At 51.2% G+C, this 18,412-nt stretch overlaps 1 protein-coding gene across 1 annotated transcript in view; it reads right to left on the minus strand.

The window, feature by feature from the left end:
* LOC135240461 (bone morphogenetic protein receptor type-2-like) overlaps positions 1–17,809 on the minus strand; it is a 64,147-nt gene extending 46,338 nt beyond the window's left edge. Inside the window, exon 1 of the mRNA XM_064309926.1 lies at positions 16,163–17,809. Coding sequence (XP_064165996.1) covers positions 16,163–16,334 — 172 coding nt within the window. The 5' untranslated portion in view covers positions 16,335–17,809. The remainder of the gene's footprint in view (positions 1–16,162) is intronic.
* Between the last annotated feature and the right edge of the window lie 603 nt (positions 17,810–18,412).

Genomic DNA, 18,412 nt, shown 5'->3' on the forward strand with positions numbered 1-18,412 from the left:
TGTGTGTGTGTGTGTGTGTGTGCATGTGTAGGTGTGTGTGTATGTGTGCATGTGTGTGCATGTGTAGGTGTGTGTGTGTGTGCATGTGTAGGTGTGTGGCGTATGCTGATGTGCAGATGGCGTTCAGAACAGACAGGCAGCGCCGTCAGGAAACAAGCTAATGGCATGCTAGCGGCAGGCTAGCAGCAGGCTAGCGGTAGGCTAACGGCAGGCTAACAGCAGGCTAGTGGTAGGCTAGCGGTAGGCTAACGGCAGGCTGGCAGCAGGCTAGTGGTAGGCTAGCGGTAGGCTAACGGCAGGCTAGCAGCAGGCTAGTGGTAGGCTAGCGGTAGGCTAACGGCAGGCTAACAGCAGGCTAGTGGTAGGCTAGCGGTAGGCTAACGGCAGGCTGGCAGCAGGCTAGTGGTAGGCTAGCGGTAGGCTAACGGCAGGCTAACAGCAGGCTAGTGGTAGGCTAACGGCAGGCTATGCCAGTCACAGAGCCACCCGCACTACAGCAGAACTGGAGAACCCTGGCCCAGACGGGCCTGAGTGAGCCACGATTAAACCGGAGAGCAAACCTCATCATCCAGCAAAAACACCTGGACAAAACGCTTCATTAATCCTGATCCCCTGCCAGGCCCAAAGTAACGAGCATCAGCATGAGCCCTGAACATCCTACTAATGTCATGGTTGCCATGGTACCCTCCCAGGCGGTGAGTAACAGAAGCGTTCATCGCCATCTTTCGAGTAAACAACTGTGAGATGACACGTTGCACAGGATGATGGGTAATGGTGGAGCAGCAGTGCACAAGCGATACAAAAAAAAAGTGTCAGAAAAACGATCGGAATTCAGCATGACCTTCACCTTTGACCTTGTGACCTAATCAATCGATTACTCAATCAAACTGCGTAGGAAACGCGTTAGGGAGTGAGGCTCTACGGTGTTCAGCGAGCAGGACGTCTGCTCATCTGACTCCTTTGAGTCCACAGATCAGATAAAACCTAAAGGCAGCATCTGTGACGTTGATCTTTGACCTTGAGGCTTGAATATCGACAGGGTTCTGGGGAAGGACAAGCACAGCATGTGTTTCAAGGTCCACAGCGATCGATGCATAATATGCCGTTATAGACCGGAAAACCATTTATTTAAAGGACACGCAGACAGCTCATATGAATACACAGCACCCCTTTCCCATCGATGGTGAAGACCTAAACGGAAAACAATAAACAGAACTACCGTCGCTATGGAGATAGGTTGATGTGACAGCGCTGTCACACTGGAAGTAGCTGCGCATACACAAGCCACTGTTACCGTGACAGCGTAAGTGAGGGTATTCATGCAAAATGACCTCAATTTAAAGAGTAACGTTATTAACCTTTAAGCCACTGCGTGGAATATTCAGCTATTTATTCGACCATCAGAGAGTTTTATCCGTCCCTCCACAGTACTGCAAGAAATACCACATACACCACAGCACATGTAAAATCCATAGACTGTAGAAGGTCGACCATCCGCAGTTTCAGACGGTGCATGCGTGACACGCAACACTTGCTTTACGTTGAATATCTTAGTTACAACAGCACAGAGCTAGCTAAGCAGTTTGGTGAAAATGAGCCACATTCATTCAACTTAGCAAGTGTTGTCACACTGGTGCGTGACTGAACTTCATAACGGTACTTCTACAGCAGTGAAGCTGCAGATCTGAAGCAAATGGAATAGATGGCTGGCCAGCCATGTAGCTATCCATGACAGAAAACACACAGACCATTTTGACTCAAGATCTTTTTTTTTTTTTTGTGGGTAAAAAAGATAGTCAAGTCCCACCTGGCCTACAGTACACAACAGAGAGCAGGCCGGATCTACGGTCCAGTACAGAGAGTAGGCCGGTTCTGCATCCCTGCACACGGATTCTGCACGGTAGCGCGGAGGGGGTGGGGGTGGGAGGATGGCTCCGGCTAGGACGGCGTCAGGCTGCTAAAAACCCCTGCGAATCGACCCCCCCCCCCCCCACCCACACCCGCACCCCCACCCCCGGGAGGCCGAACCTGCACCTCGCCGGCTTCCCTCCCGTTGCCAGGGCAACCAGCGGAGCCGCCTCTTCCATTTCGGGAAGCCGCCAGCGCCGCGCGCGGCTGCTCAGGCTGTCACTAGGCGACCGGCTGCTTTTCACGCCGCTGCAGAGACGCAGACAGGCGAGCGCGAGCCAGGAGCCCCCGCACGCACACCTGCACCCCCCCCCATCCCCACGACACGCCGCGGTACTCTCACACGGGGAGTAAAAAAAAATAAAAATGCAGCAAAGCTCGCTCAGGTGTGACTTTCCTCTGACCCTTACCGCTGTGACCGTCTTAAGATCTGAACCTCTAGTCAGCAGCATCGGCTGGCTGTTCGCGGCTCGATCTGCTCTCTAAGGTGGATCGTCCAAAGGCCCCCTGGAGGGACACAGTGACGGTGGAGGTTGGAGGGTCTTTGCTGGACCGTGGAAAATGAGGAAACGCAACAAGGCCGTCATCACAGCTCGGAGACCCCCACCGTTCCCCCCCTCCCTGCAGACACCAGGCCAGCTCAAGCCTCCCCGGGGACCCCCTTCATACCCACGCTCCACTGTGGGAGTGGCCACGACACATCACAAACAAGCCGAGTCGTCCAGGTCAAACAGGTGCCGAGAACACAGCTCTCTCACAGAGGGGCACGAAGCGGCACTGGCACACTCAAAGGACCAACCCGTCGCGGTTTACATGAGGTGACAGCGGATCAGCATTTACAGCACCGGGGAGGCCGGCCTCCAAAGACCACGCTGTCACAGGCACAGAGAACACAGCCTCCAGAGACCACGCTGTCACAGGCACAGAGAACACAGCCTCCAAAGACCACGCTCTCACACGGAGAGGGGAACACAGCCTCCAAAGACCACGCTCTCACACGGAGAGGGGAACACAGCCTCCAAAGACCAGCTCTCACACGGAGAGGGGAACACAGCCTCCAAAGACCACGCTCTCACACGGAGAGGGGAACACAGCCTCCAAAGACCAGCTCTCACACAGAGAGGGGAACACAGCCTCCAAAGACCAGCTCTCACACAGAGAGGGGAACACAGCCTCCAGAGACCACGCTCTCACACGGAGAGGGGAACACATTTTTTTTTGTAAGTTCCAGCGGCGCCGTTTCCCAGCCGAGCCCCCACACGGCGCGGCGGAGCGACAGGAAGTCTGGTCTCCCGCGCGATCTCGCCCATCTCAGACCTTCCGGAACGTTCTGACGGCGGGGAACGTGCAGCCGAGCCAGACAGGAGCGCCGAGGCGAAACAGGACGGCGGCTCGGGTTAGAGAACGCCTCTAAATATTTAAAAAACATAATTTTTGTTTTAATCAGGCCGAGCCCCTCTCTCCTTTTGACCCATCTCAGAACTCACGACCGTGGAAAAAAAGCAGTCCCATTAACCACAGCTAAACACACACTTTCCCCCAACCCGATTTAATCCACCAAGTCTTTTTCTTTTCCTTTTAAACACTCCCAATTATTCAGGAATGCGGACTGTACTGTAGGTCGGGGGGGGGGGTCGGCGCTGACGGGGTTAAGCGCTGTGTGTCTGGGTACGGCAGCATTTATTTACACTCCGCTGTCCATTAACCGTTAAACAAACCCGCGTCCGGCACGCAGGCCAGCCGTGGGGGGAGCGCAGAGACGCTGCTGCTGATACCAGCGACGGGCACGCTGCGTGAATAACAACGATACGAGCGCCCAACTCAGAGCAGGACTGCAGCAGCAGACGGCTTTCACCTAAAACAGCGCGGCACCTCCCACAAAATGGCAGAGCGAGTTCAGAGTGAAACACTCGACCGGGAGTTAGCGTTAGCGTACCAGCGCGAGCGCTCCTTGTGACACCTAGCGCTAGCGACCTGGGTCTTTAGCCCACGTTTAGGGGCAGTCATGAACAAAACCTGAGCCACCGACTGAAGAAACACTGTGAAAAATGCAAGGACATCCCCCTAGCCAAAAACTGAAGGCCTGTATCACAGCACAAGAGATTATTAGGGCCTGTGGGTTTTTGCAAATGGGTTTTTAAAAGCGTGTCTTTAGTACAGTTTTTTTTTTGTTGTTGTTGTTTTTTTAAAAATCTGTGTGTTTCAGACCTACGCCAGGGTCCATTTTTCACGTCAGTTCGGAAGAAAAACAACCCCCCCCCCCCCTTCGCTCTGGGGGGGGGGGTGTTTGAAAGGGGGAGAGACGGATGGAGAAAGGAGGCAGGCGGCCAACGGCGTCAGGAGCCAGGGAGAGAGAGACTTTGTTTGGAGCATCTGCTCGCTTTTCTGCTGAAAGAGGAACGGGCAGCGCTCGCTGGGCTGGGGCGGGGGGGGGGGGGGGGTTAGGGGAAGGGGGGAGGGGGGAGAGGGAGGGGTACACAGGTGTCTGCCTCTCCTGAAGTCTGGCATGTAATCGCCTGCATACTGGAAATAAAACAGTGGCGAACAAGCCGGCGCTAGTTGGGTGGTTAGGCGGCTAGCTGGCCACGTGCAGAGAATGTTCTGGAAGTGTGCCCAGGGAAGCCCGGATTGTATTTGGGCGGGGCGGGGAATGTTAACGTAGCCTGACTGTTATTTATTTACGACAGGCTTTAAATTGAAGTATTTTTGAGAAACAATATTTTTTGCTGTATTCAGCATTTCAATATCGGTGAACCTGATAAGTGATATGAGCTTCGTATCGAAAGATATTGGCCCCTGTGAAAACATCACTGAACCCTAGTGTCCCGATCCCTAAGAGCCCAAATCCCCAGTGCCCCTAAAAGACACTTTGGGCAGCTGGGTGAGGGCACTGCTTTTACGGTCCGCCAAGTTTCAGCCAGACGGTTTATTCATCGAGGGGATCCCTCATCAGGACAGCGGCAAACACGTCCACACACTCTGCAGCATAACCCAACCACACACTCTGCAGCATAACCCAACCACACACACCACAGTGTGACCACAACACACACCCCTGACCATAACCCAACCACACACACCACAGTGTGACCACAACCCAACCACACACACCACAGTGTAACCACAACACACACTCCCAACCACACACACCACAGTGTGACCACAACACACAACCCTGACCATAACCCAACCACACACACCACAGCGTAACCCTAACCCAACCACACACACCACAGCGTAACCACAACACACAACCCTGACCATAACCCAACCACACACACCACAGTGTATCCATAAGACACACTCCTGAATGTAACACATCCACACGCACCTGACAGGAGTAACAGAACTTCTACACACTGGAAATACAGTCATGAGATTCAATTAACGTCTGGGAGGCTTATCGTTTCCTGAGATACGAACAGATGATAGGGCTGAGAAGAAAAAATACAGAATAAGATGAGAATGAGAGACTGAGAGAAGAGAAACGAGAGAGAGAGGGAAGAGAAAAAGACAGATGGAGGGAGGGAGGGAGATAGAGAGAGGTAGAGGAACATAGAGAGAGAGAAAAGGGGGGAGAGAGAGCGTGAGAGACGAAGAGACAGAGACAGAAACGGAGAGAAAAGGAGAGAAAAGGAGAGAGAAAGACATATAGAGACAGAGATAGAGATTGAAAAGGAGAGAGAGACAGAAATAGAAAAGGAAAGAGAAACAGAGATAGAAAAGGAGAGAGAGAGAGACAGAGAAAGAAAAGGAGAAAGAGACTATTCCCCTGTAAGACAGCCAAAGGGAATAAAAGCCTTTGGCTCTCCAGCAGCACAGCCTGCTGGGATAGGTCTGAAGGCTTTCGGGGGGGTGGGGGGGTACTGCGGGAGGGGGTAGAGGTGGCAGTGATGTAAGGGGGTGGTGCTGCACATTCCCTTGGTGAAATGATTTTTCAATTAGTGTGTGAAATGTGTCTGAGGGGGGAGAACAGGGGGTCTATCGCTGGGTAGATAAGGGGGGTGGTGGTGGGGGGGGGGTTTCTCGAATTCAATCTGTTCAGCAACAGCAGGGAGAGGGGGGGGGGTTTGGCGTCAGCGCCAGAGAATGTCTCTCCCTTCCCCCACTTCCATAGACACACACCCCCCCCCACACACCCCACCCCCCGGCCGGCCGGTGGAGCCACGAAGAGACTCATTGTTTAGTCTAAACCCTGCTGCTGCAGAACAACACCACTGTACACCCCCCCAGCCCTCATTCCACACACAGCTCCTATCAGCATCACAGCCTGCCACACACTGCGCGTGTGTGTGTGTGTGCACGTGTGTGTGTGTGTGTCTGTGCGTGTGTGTGTGTGTGTGTGTGTGTGTGTGTGTGCGTGTGCACGTGTGTGTGTGTGTGCGTGTGTCTCTGTGTCTGTACGTGTGTGTGTGTGCACGTGTGTGTGTGTGTGTGTGTGTGCGCGTGTGTCTCTGTGTCTGTGCGTGTGTGCGTGCGTGTGCACGTGTGTGTGTGTGTGTGTGTGTGCGTGTGTGTGTGTACACGTGTGTGTGTGCACGTGTGTGTGTGTGCGAGTGTGCATGAGTGTGTGTGTGTGCGTGTGTCTCTGTGTCTGTACGTGTGTGTGTGTGTGTCTGTGCGAGTGTACATGCGTGTGTGTGTAAGAGAGAGAGAGAGAGAGAGAGAGAGAATGTGTGTAAGTACAGTACTGAGCAGGAGACATAAACACAGCCAGACACAGAGCGACTCACACACGCTACACAGAGCCGCACACGCTACACAGAGCCACACACGCTACACAGAGCCGCACACGCTACACAGAGCCACACACGCTACACAGAGCCGCATGTCCAGTGAGCTGTCCGGCAGGAAGTGCGGTGAAGAAGCGCCCGGTCCACGTCAGGAGCAGAGCGCAGAGGACACGGGGGTGGGGGGGGAGGAGTGGGAGGACCTGACTGAGCGCGCTCACTTCCTGCTCTCCCCCACAGCGATGCACTCCACCAGCAGAACCCTACACACCTGGTATCTACAGCAGCGTCTCTGACACTCCCTCACACACACACACACACACACACACACACACACACCACACCACACACACACACCACACACGCATGCACACCACACACACACTCCAGGCCCTGCTCACTCCACAGATAAAAAAAAGCTTCAGGGCCACAGCCTGTTACCACAGAAACGATTCACCAGCTAAAGTCCCTCGCATCATCACTGTCACATCGCTCATCACGCGGGAGAACAGCCAAGCGTCCGCTGATCTGGGATCAGCCTCTGGCTCCCTGTATGTCCACGAGTCCCCCTGCAGAGAGGTGGAGCTCCCTGAACTACAGTTCCCAGACCTAAATGTCCACGAGTCCCTCTGTAGAGAGGTGGAGCTCCCTGAACTACAGTTCCCAGACCTGTATGTCCACGAGTCCCTCTGTAGAGAGGTGGAGCTCCATGAACTACAGTTCCCAGACCTAAATGTTCACGAGTCCCTCTGTAGAGAGGTGGAGCTCCCTGAACTACAGTTCCCAGACCTGTATGTCCACGAGTCCCCCTGTGGAGAGGTGGAGCTCCCTGAACTACAGTTCCCAGACCTGCCCAGAGTCACTGCTCTCCAGCGCACAGACCCGACTGCAGGGCTTCCACACAAACAGGCCTCTAATGCTGGGCTTTTCTTTCTCCCTTTAAATGAAAGCTGGGTTCCATTACACTGCACACCAGCCCCACTGTCCCAACGCTACACACTGCTGTCACCTGGCCTGGTCTGATCTCTGAAGGATCTCTGGCCACTACTTCCAACCCTACGAGGTTAAAAACCCTCTTTAATATTCACGGACAGAAAAACCCCCCACAGCCGGCCGACTCCAGCGTCACCAGAGCGGGGCGGTTCTGGCGCGCGGAGCGGTGTGAAAATGGTCGCCGTTTCAGAGCGCCCGTCGCCTCAGCCCTGGAATCCGCGTCGGGGGGCTTCCAGAGGAGCGCGCCGACGGCCCGAATCCACCACGCCCAAAACTCCGCACGGCGACAGACGCGCGCTCGCTCACACACCACTGACCGGCCGGGGCTGGCACACGGGCCCGGCCCGCAGAATTAAGAGCGCGACGGTATGCTCAGACACAGAGAACATGAGCATCGGCTGCAGTGTTACTGAGGGGAGCGCTCTTAATGTGCTTTTTTATTTAAAAATCACACCCACACAAAATAACACGGGAACAAACAGCCGACACCGAGGTCCCGTACTTCAGAAGTACTATTACACACAAACCCACCGCCTCCTGCTCGGCCCCATACATTATAAATGAAAAAATTAATTATAAATAAAATAATAAAATGATGAAAAGAGGATGCAGAGGTAAAGCAGCATGCCGTGTTGGATGAAAGAGGTATGAGGTAGTAGCTGCGTTGTTGTGTGTATGTTGGTGTAGGTGTTAGTGTGTGTGCGTGGTTGTGTGTGTGTATGTGAGTGTTTATATATGTGTGTGTGTGTGTGTGTGTGTGTGAGTGTGTGTGGTGTGATGTAGGTGTAGTGTGGCGGGGGTTTAGTGTGTGTAGTGTGTGTGTGTGTGTGTGTGTGTGAGTGTGTGTGTGAGATAGTGGTTCAGTTGGAGCTGAACCATGGATGGAGCTCACATTTCAGCTCATTCTGCGGCCATCTCCCAAGGGCTGCTGGGACAGAAACGCTGCATATGAAAACTGGGAACCAATCAATGCTCCCGTCAGGATGAGAGTCACAGTCACCCAGCTGCGCAGTCACAGTCACCCAACACCCAGCTGCGCAGTCACAGTCACCAAACACCCAGCTGCGCAGTCACAGTCACCAAACACACAGCTGCGCAGTCACAGTCACCCAGCTGCGCAGTCACAGTCACCCAACACCCAGCTGCGCAGTCACAGTCACCAAACACACAGCTGCGCAGTCACAGTCACCCAGCTGCGCAGTCACAGTCACCCAGCTGCAGGGTCAGAGTCACCCAGCACCCAGCGCCCAGCTGCGCAGTCTATAAAGCCAAACAGAAGCCAGCTGCTGAATGCGGATGGTGCTGAAACAGAAAGGCTGTACAAACCGACGAGGCGTTCAACAGCAAGGAGGAGAATTCAGGGAAAACAGAAATAAATAAATGAATGAATGAATAAGCGGACACACACGGCCTGGACCCCTGGCCCTGCAGGAGGGGTTTGGGTTACATTCAGCCGACCTGCAAGCCTATTAATAACAGAGACTCATCGATCTCGCTGAATAATGCATGAGGCCGAGGGCGAGGGCGAGGACGAAGGCTGTGCCCAGACTGAACACGCGTGTGGTTCGGACTGAAACACGGTGGTCGGAACTGAACACACGGTGTTCTGGAACTGAACACGCGGCTGGTGTCTTGGTCTGGAACACGCTTGTGTCTGGACTGAACACGCTTGTGTCTGGACTGAACACGCGTGTGTCTGGACTGAACACGCATGTGTCTGGACTGAACACGCATGTGTCTGGACTGAACACGCATGTGTCTGGACTGAACACCCGTGTGTCTGGAACTGAACACGCGTGTGTCCGGAACTGAACACGCTTGTGTCTGGACTGAACACGCGTGTGTCTGGACTGAACACGCGTGTGTCTGGACTGAACACGCTTGTGTCTGGACTGAACACGCTTGTGTCTGGACTGAACACGCGTGTGTCTGGACTGAACACACGAGTGTCTGGACTGAACACAGACATGTCCCAGAGACACTGTCATCCGCACAACTGATATCGCCTGTGTATTTAAACAAAATAATTCCCCTTCACAATGAAAGGGGGGGTTATTAGGGGTGCGATGGCACATGAAAACCTCGGCTTGGCGCTGTGCTCAGTTTGGACTCCACAGTCCATTATAGCAGAACAGAATGAAATTGGAAATATAAAACGGCTGCTCGTTTATTATGAAAATTTTGTTCTCGCCGAACAGAATAAGGCAAATGAACGCCAGGCCAACGAGGCGCCTTCTGTACGTGCATTAAAGCAGGAGTGTAACTGCCAGGGCGCGGTGCGTGCCAAACCAACCGAACGTCCCGCAGCGAACGGGGAACACACCCGTCCCACACCCGTCCCACACCCAACAGGGAACACACCCGTCCCACAGCGAAGGGGGAACACACCCGTCCCGCACCGAAGGGGGAACACACCCGTCCCGCAGTGAATGGGGAACACACCCGTTCCCATCGGCCACACAGTGGCGACCCGACGCATGCGTGCCACCGTAAAATTTCCGTGTTTACGGCCAAACTGAGGAACCTCTGGCCAGATCCCAAAGGGGACGGGAAGGGGCGGTCAGAGCTGGCGATAACACCCCCCCAACCCTGCCCCCCCCCCCAGACTGAGGGTAATGAGCCCTAACGGACGCAGTGGAGTGTGAACGTCTATCGCTGCTCCCCACTCTCACACACTCACACACTCTCACTCACTCACTCACACTCACTCTCACACACTCACTCACACACACTCACACACTCTCACTCACTCACTCACTCACACTCACTCACACACATACTCACACTCACACCCCCACACACTCACACTCACACACTCTCACTCTCACACTCACACGCACACACACACTCACTCACTCACACACACTCACACACACTCACACACACTCACACACACTCACACACACGCACACACACACACTCACTCACTCACTCACTCACTCACTCACTCACTCACTCACTCACTCACCACACACACACATACGCACACTCGCACACTCGCACACTCGCACTCGCACACTCACACACACACACACACACGCACACTCACACCCACACTCACACACTCGCACACTCACACTCGCACACTCGCACACTCGCACACTCACACTCACACTCACACACACTCACACACGCACTCACACTCTCACACACACACTCACACACGCACACACTCACTCACACACACTCGCACACTCGCACACACTTGCACACTCACACACTTGCACACTCTAACCCTAACCCTTTACAACAAGAACTAGCCAACTGCAGGAGAAGGCCTGCACATTAGCTGTACGAAATTAGTGTTGTACCTTATTGAACCTGTGTTTTGTAGTTGTCTAATGACCATAATATGCACTTTTTTGTACGTCGCTTTGGATAAAAGCGTCTGCTAAATAAATGTAATGTAATGCAAACAGATATAAACGGCCGGAGGTCTGAGGCCGGAGGCCAGGAGAGGGGTGGTCTCTCCAGCCATGAGGGTCCTGGACCACAGAGCAAGGCCCTACTGGATTCACTAGCAGGGGAAAAGATAATTACTAACACAAACCCTCCACGGCTAGGCTAGTTGCTTCTTTTTTTCTTTTTCCTTTTACTTCTGCAGTTAGAGGGTGACGCAGTTACACCCCCCCCCCCCCCAAACCCCCTGAGACAGGCACAAGCCCAGACAACAGAAGCACCAAACAGACACATGCATGTGAAGCACAGTTACGAGGTGCTAAGTGGCTGCGATAGAATCATCTTCACTTTCAGCGGAAGGGCGCGGGGGTCAAGTTCAGGGTTCGGAGGTCAGACTCAACCCTCACACGGCGGATGAAGGAGCTACACGTGGAGCGCGGGCCCCGGGGGGTCGGAGGTCAATCACCAGGAGACCCGGCTAGTGACCTGGAAGACCGTTTCAAGTGCACCCCGGAGGAAGAAATCCGACCCGAATTGTTCCAGCAGACGTGCGGCTATATATGGCCAGCCGCAGCAGCGCCGGGCGCTGCGGACGCCGCCGCGCCCGACGCAGATAAATAATGCGTCTAAGTGGCGGCGGCGTCGGGGACACGCATGTCTCTGTACATGGCAGACGCGTGAGAGCGGGACCCGGGCGGGAGACGAACAGGGCGTTCTCCGTCTCCATTACTCACGCTGAAAGCCGATGCCTCCCCCCTTCCTGCAGCCCCAGGCACGCCGGCAGGCCCCGCCCCCGTCCTCCGCCGCCGCCGCCGCCGCCGTGACTCAAAGCTCCAGGCTTTCTGTTATTTCTGTGACGCATTGTGCCGGGATTCGGTTTTTCAACACTCAAGCACTTCAGAATTTTCTTTCTTTTGTGTGTTGGTTACGCCAACACACAAACAAAAAAAAAATTGAGGGGAGTTTTTTTATGAGCTGCTGTACAGTGATCCGCGGTCTGCCCGTCCTAATGAGGGGAAGACGCAGAGCTCGGCCACATCAGTCTGGTTAAATTCAAGGGAGCTCGAACGCAGACCTCACCGTGAGCTACACACACGTGGAGCTCAACACTGAAGCTCACACGGGAGCTCAGAGCCCCACACGACTCACTGAAGCTCACACGCGGAGCTCCAACACTGAAGCTCACACGTGGAGCTAAAACACTGAAGCTCACACGCGGAGCTCCAACACTGAAGCTCACACGCGGAGCTCCAACACTGAAGCTCACACGCGGAGCTCCAACACTGAAGCTCACACGTGGAGCTCTCTCATGGAGCTGGAACGAGGAGCTCACACGCGGAGCTCTCTCGCGGAGCTGGAACGAGGAGCTCTCTCGCGGAGCTGGAACGAGGAGCTCTCTCGCGGAGCTGGCTGCTCCCTCGCTCACGCTGCTACTTGTTTATTCAGACGCAGAATAATGGCTCTGCGGCCAGACTGTGCCCCGAGGCTCCGCTCCGTCTCAGTCAATCAAAGCCGCACAAGCCCCGCCCACCTCCTGAACCCTGCTCACCTGTCTCCGTCTGAGAACCCTCGCGGCAGAGAACTTTTTTTCTGCTTCTTCTTTTTTTTTCCCGACTTCGGCCCGTTTCCCTGGCTAGAAATAAGCCCAAAACATGTGGCAAAATACCGTAAAAAAAAAAAAGCTACCAAGCTACTGAGAGGTTATCATACACTAGCTAAGCAGAGTTAGCAAGATAAGTTTCATTTTGACAAAAATCCTTTATTGCCCCCCCCCCCACCGGCACCTTGACTATACAGGGTTAGCCACAAATAAGCTGAACAGTCACAATATTTTTTGTTGTTTCGTCAAGACAAAAAATATTTAAAAATACTGTAAAGCAACACCAAACTGAAATATCAAATGAGTGTCTTTATTGCCATAGCTTCGCGGGGGGAAAAAAACACAGTTCCTTTTCTCTTCTCTCACAGCTGCAAAAGTCTATCAGTGTGAGAGGAAAGGCCAGTAACACTGGGCACCGTGCCACCCGTGGGCAGTGAACAGATTCACAAGGGGGGGGGGGGGGCACTTTGGGAGGTTCCCATAATGGCTGTACTGAAGGGGGGGGGGGGGGCACACGCATCGACTGGGCAGGCCTGGACGAGCATAATGGAATCGGGCTCCTTGTTTGGCCCTCACTGTCTCTATCAGCGCCCTGGCCTCCCCGAGCGCCACCTCCTCCTCTGGTGCTACTGTACAGCCAGCGGCTATCTTATCTAAGCCAAGGTCAGACAGAAGTTAGGAATAACCTCCGGCAGGCCAGGACAGGGCTGAACTTCAGACTCTCAGCTCAGTCCCGGCTCCTACACAGCCTCCTCCCACCCCCCCACACCCCCACACCAACCCCAACCCCCCACCCCTCCCCCCCGGCACCAAAAACCAGCAGGCACTGCACCCAATGCACCCGAGGAACCAAACACAGCATTTGACCCTTCGCATACGACAGCCTCGCTGTCCCGCTACGCTTCCAGGCCAGAACAGAGTCGCCCAAACAATTCTGCTAATCTACGAGCAGTTCACAGCTGGATTTTCACCTCATATGGGCTAAAAAAAAATTTTTTTTAGTAAAAGAAAACCAGCAACAAAAAAAAAAAAAAACAAACGAAGTAGGGCAGACAGTGGAAACCAAGTGGTAAGCATTGATTATAATAGGATTCCACTTTCTTTCTTTTTTAAACACAAAAAAACTTGCAGTTGCTGTGAAAGCACTCCACTGGCGCCTGTGGGCAGAAGTACTTCTGGACAGATCGATAAGTCGGCCTTTGAACTGGAAGACGCCATTTACAATAATAGAACCCAGCCGTCTTTCCCCCTACAGCAAAAATCACTCACTGGTGTGGGAGGTGTGTAATGAACATACAGACGCTTTCAGATTTACGGCACTCTTTTTCCGAAATAAGGAACAAGGGTGTTTTTCAGAAGGAGGCTAATAACTCCTCCTCCCTGCAGGCGCTAGACAATATTTATGGAAGGACAGACAGGACAGAGAGAGACAGACATTCCGCGTGACGTAACTCCACAGCGCGGACCGCCAGACTGGATTAAGAGCGTGGTACCGATAAGGACCGGAGCTAATGAACCGAGCCGCAGACCGCGTCAGAAGCGGGACCGCTGCCGATCGGCTCGCGCCAGTCAGGCCTCGGGATTATTATTATCATTAGCTCCGCTCGCGCAAACAATTCGTACCTTTTTACATTGTCATTTTCATTGGCTCTCCTCAAACAATCAATTCAGCCTTCTACACGCTGCGTGATGAACTTCTCATGCCCACGCAATGGACACGGATGACTCAGCCATTAAAGGGTTTTAAATATCAATCGTCTCAGGTTTCGCGCGCACACACCTAACTGCTTTAATTGTGCACTCTGATGCTATAGTGCAAATATAGAGTAACTCAAGATTAGCTATATGGTCTTTCAGGGATTCATTTTCAGATGGGAATTCCATAAGAGCTTTCTGGAGCCTCCAAACAGATTTTACAAGCTAATGCTTTTCCGAGTGATTATTTGCAACTGGATTGTGAATGCAAGCAACATATAGCAGGCCCATTCACATGTGTGCTCACACACAAAGACACTTACAAACACACACTCACACACACACGCTCGAAACTGGTCTCCACTGCTGTTGGGAGACGGTAAAGAACAACATATTGGTTAGATGTTGAAGATGTTGACCATTGCATCTGTGGTGTCACATATTCGGAACCAAAGAGGACCAGAATTTGATACCATCTTCTAACCCAAGTCAGAACATACTTAAAGATCTGGCAGTTTACCGAAGTGGTTGATTACACTAGTAATGTGTGGTTGATTACATTAGTAATGTATGCCTTGTAATCAGTGGACATACACTATCTCCATACAATCTCCACATAAACACAGGCAGCATGGTCACATGGTACGCTGCGATTGTTTACGTGTTGATCTACGTACAACTGTACATAAAAAACACAACTCTGGGCTCCTGTGCAGTGACAAGGCTTGTGAATCGCGACCTTTACCATTGTTCGGTAGGTTGGAGACAAGATGGTGCAATGCTACATACCAAAAGCTATTTAGCTGGCAATGAACCAATAGGCCACTCGGATCAAAAAATACAAGAACCGTAGATCACATTTTCCAGCCTTCGGTGAAATTCTGCATAACAGTACAATGATTGTAAGACCCGAAGCTTAGTCGACTATAAAATATACTTAATTGTGCTTGATACTGGCGAATGTCGTCTAGCTTATACTAGTAGACTAGTAGTGGTGAATTTACCAGGTACGACTGTCGTAACATTAAATTTGCAAATATTTTCTACACCTCGCCAATTGCAACAATTCTCCAGACAGCAAAACAGCATTCCTTCAAGTCTTCATTAATCATTGGCAAGTTATGTGCATTCAGACACACAGTGCGATAGCAGATGATACAATAACATATAAACTGGCATGTTCCGGTCTGTAATTTAGCTAGCCAGCATAATAGGGTTTGCCTTAGCTTATGATCATATTATGCAATGTTACTGGGATCGGTGAATGCATTTGCAGCACACCATCCTAACTAGCTTGCTAGTTACACTACTAGACTAAATTATGCATTTAGGTGACCCTAAAAAGTCGAGTTAGTTAATAAGGCCGTTATCAAAACTACTCACACTAACTAGTCTAAGATAGTTAATAAGGCAGCAACCAAAATCTACTGCCTACTGCTTATTTCAATCACGAAACAGCCATGTATAACTGTTCATTTGATGCATTAGCTACCAAGATAGGCGATGCTATATATTTAGCTAATCTCAAAATAAAAATAGCGCTAGTCTAACGACACTTTACGTTATGGCACATACAAGCTAGTTAATGTCAGCGAGCACCAGTCATCGATACCTATCGAGCAGTACAAGTCGAAAACCAATAAACATTCGCCGGATTGTGTAAACGAACATCTTCGGTTGCCATATCCCAATATCAACACAGCTAATACGTCAAACATTACAGACTCGGCTAGGAATAACGTTAGCGGGTAGCTAGCTAGACAAGTCTAACGTAACGGACAAATTAGCGTACCCTAGTCGGATAGCGTTAGCTTGCGCCAGCTAGCTAGATACTCACCAGCGACTGGGCTGAGGAGAAGCACGGCGTATAGTCCCAACGCCAAAACCGACATTCGGCCCGCGACCGTCCTCATTGTCGATGCACTCCGGCTCCGCTGAAGCAAGTGGCTCCTCCACAAAGTTTTCGTTTTTTCGCCCTTTTCTCTCCCTTTTTTCCAATCCCAGGTCATTCGCGCGGACTGTAATATCCAGTTGGGTGCAAATTACAAATGAACGTGGGAAGGAATCGCATGATTTTTGCTAGCCAACGGTCCCTCACCTTATAAAAAATTATATATTTTAAATAAGCTTTTCCGCGAATGGTCTACACTATTTCCCCTATGTTTAACTATATTCTAATCTTCCTTTTATCGGTGTCGTTATTACCTATTTCTGCCACTCGTTATCTAGCTACATTGTGTATACCAGCTAACGTAAGCGAGCTTGCTAGACGCGTAACCAGTCTTCAAAGGTGCAAAAAATGTACAATGCCTCAAAACAAAAATGCTCCAAACTCGACCTTGTGGGTTTATTGATTATTTTACTTTATATCCACGCGAGCGAATGGATATCTGATCAGATTGCAATTAAACCCATCCTGGAAGATTAGAGTCTGACACGCTCACCAAATATAACGTTACTGTCGTTATGCTTCCCAAATAAAATCAAATGTCCTTCATTAAATATACAAAATTTCTTGCGTAGTACTAGAAAAGTACAGCTAACTTGTTAAACGAATGCATCTTATACCGACCCGATCGTGTCGGGATTAAATTTTACAATACTATTTCCTAAAACCGTGGATTTGAATCGGTTCCAAGAAAAGGCCTTTAAGTATAAAATGTAACGTTAGCCACAACTCGCACTCCAGCTAATTATGTGAAAAACAGTCTTCGTGTAGCCAAGTCGAATCTTATTCGACCGTTTCCCCGAGACGACTCAGAAATGATTACAGCTAAAAGCAGACGATTTTCTGTTGAAGGACTTCTTAACTTGGTGTCAAAACGCAGGAACTCGCCAGCATTTTCTGCCCCTTTCTTCTGTTGCTCCCGTGTCGGCAGCAGAGAAGAAACCAGCCAGCCACTCGCCACCGTGGAGTTTCGTCTTCCAGGGATCCGGTTTATGATCCCAGGATGATAGCTGGCTGTCTAGTTAGCCAGCCAGCTGACTAGACTAGCTATGTTGTTAGCCGCGTTATTTTCCGTTCTATTCGTGTACGATCTCAGTGGGAGGGAAAAAAAACAAACAACGACGGAAGAAGGCTTAGCTACAACTCCAGTGGATTTCCAGTCGCGGTACAGAACGAAGGGTGAACAGTTGTAGCTTAGCACTAAATAAATTGTTCACACTGGCGACTGTTGCTAGCTAGCGAGCTGCATCGCGAGCAACCCAAAATCGGCATGAAAACACGCAAAAGTGTCCAACCATAACAACTTTACACGCGGTGCTAGCGAGGTATTATTAGCGGAATAATCCAGTTCTGTTTAGGGAAAAGGTTGAAGGAGGGGGGTTGCGGAGTCTCTCTTTCCCCCCGTCGCTCTTGGGCGGAGAAATTTGGCAGTGACCGTGGCCGAGCGTCAGACAGGGCGGATGGAAACGCCTCGTCCTTCCGGGACTCGACTGTACATTAAAAGGGGGGAAAATGGAAAATCCTTTTCTCCTCTCCAATGTGTGTTTTCATCTGAGAGAGCAAGTGGAGCGCCCTCTAGCCGTTCCACCCATTCTCATCTGTGTTATGAACGACACGTCACGTCTCATCGAAAACGTGGAAAGCAACCTTAATTACTGTGTATATCTGCAATTAAAGTCAGTACAGTAATACAATCTAAGATGAACTGTCGCTACTCAATTTACCTGGCACCTTCGTTCACGTTACACGGAAGCTGAACCAGCTCTATTCAATGCTCAGAGCAATAGTACTCATATAGATTCATTAATATAACGTAATATAAGTTGAATCAGGTCTGTTGGGCTTAAACAAACAATCTGCGCCCACACCAATCCTTCTTGGATAAGATTGGACACGCTTGCTGTACAGTAGCCTATACCGTCTCGTGTATGTGTTTTTTTAGTATGGCAAGCAAAATATATAAAATACACTTTGAAGGTAACGTGTAAAGGTTGCCATAGATTCCAGTTTCCTCGTAGAAGTTTTCATTCGTCCCATGATTACATCCAGACTGTCATTCCAGATATCAGCATTGTTATGTTCAAAATACTTTTGGTACCAGCAGAATAGGTTGTGTTTCCAAGTATTATTGTGTCGCTA

This window comes from Anguilla rostrata, chromosome 15 (genome assembly GCF_018555375.3).
Source record: "Anguilla rostrata isolate EN2019 chromosome 15, ASM1855537v3, whole genome shotgun sequence".
NCBI lineage: Eukaryota > Metazoa > Chordata > Actinopteri > Anguilliformes > Anguillidae > Anguilla > Anguilla rostrata.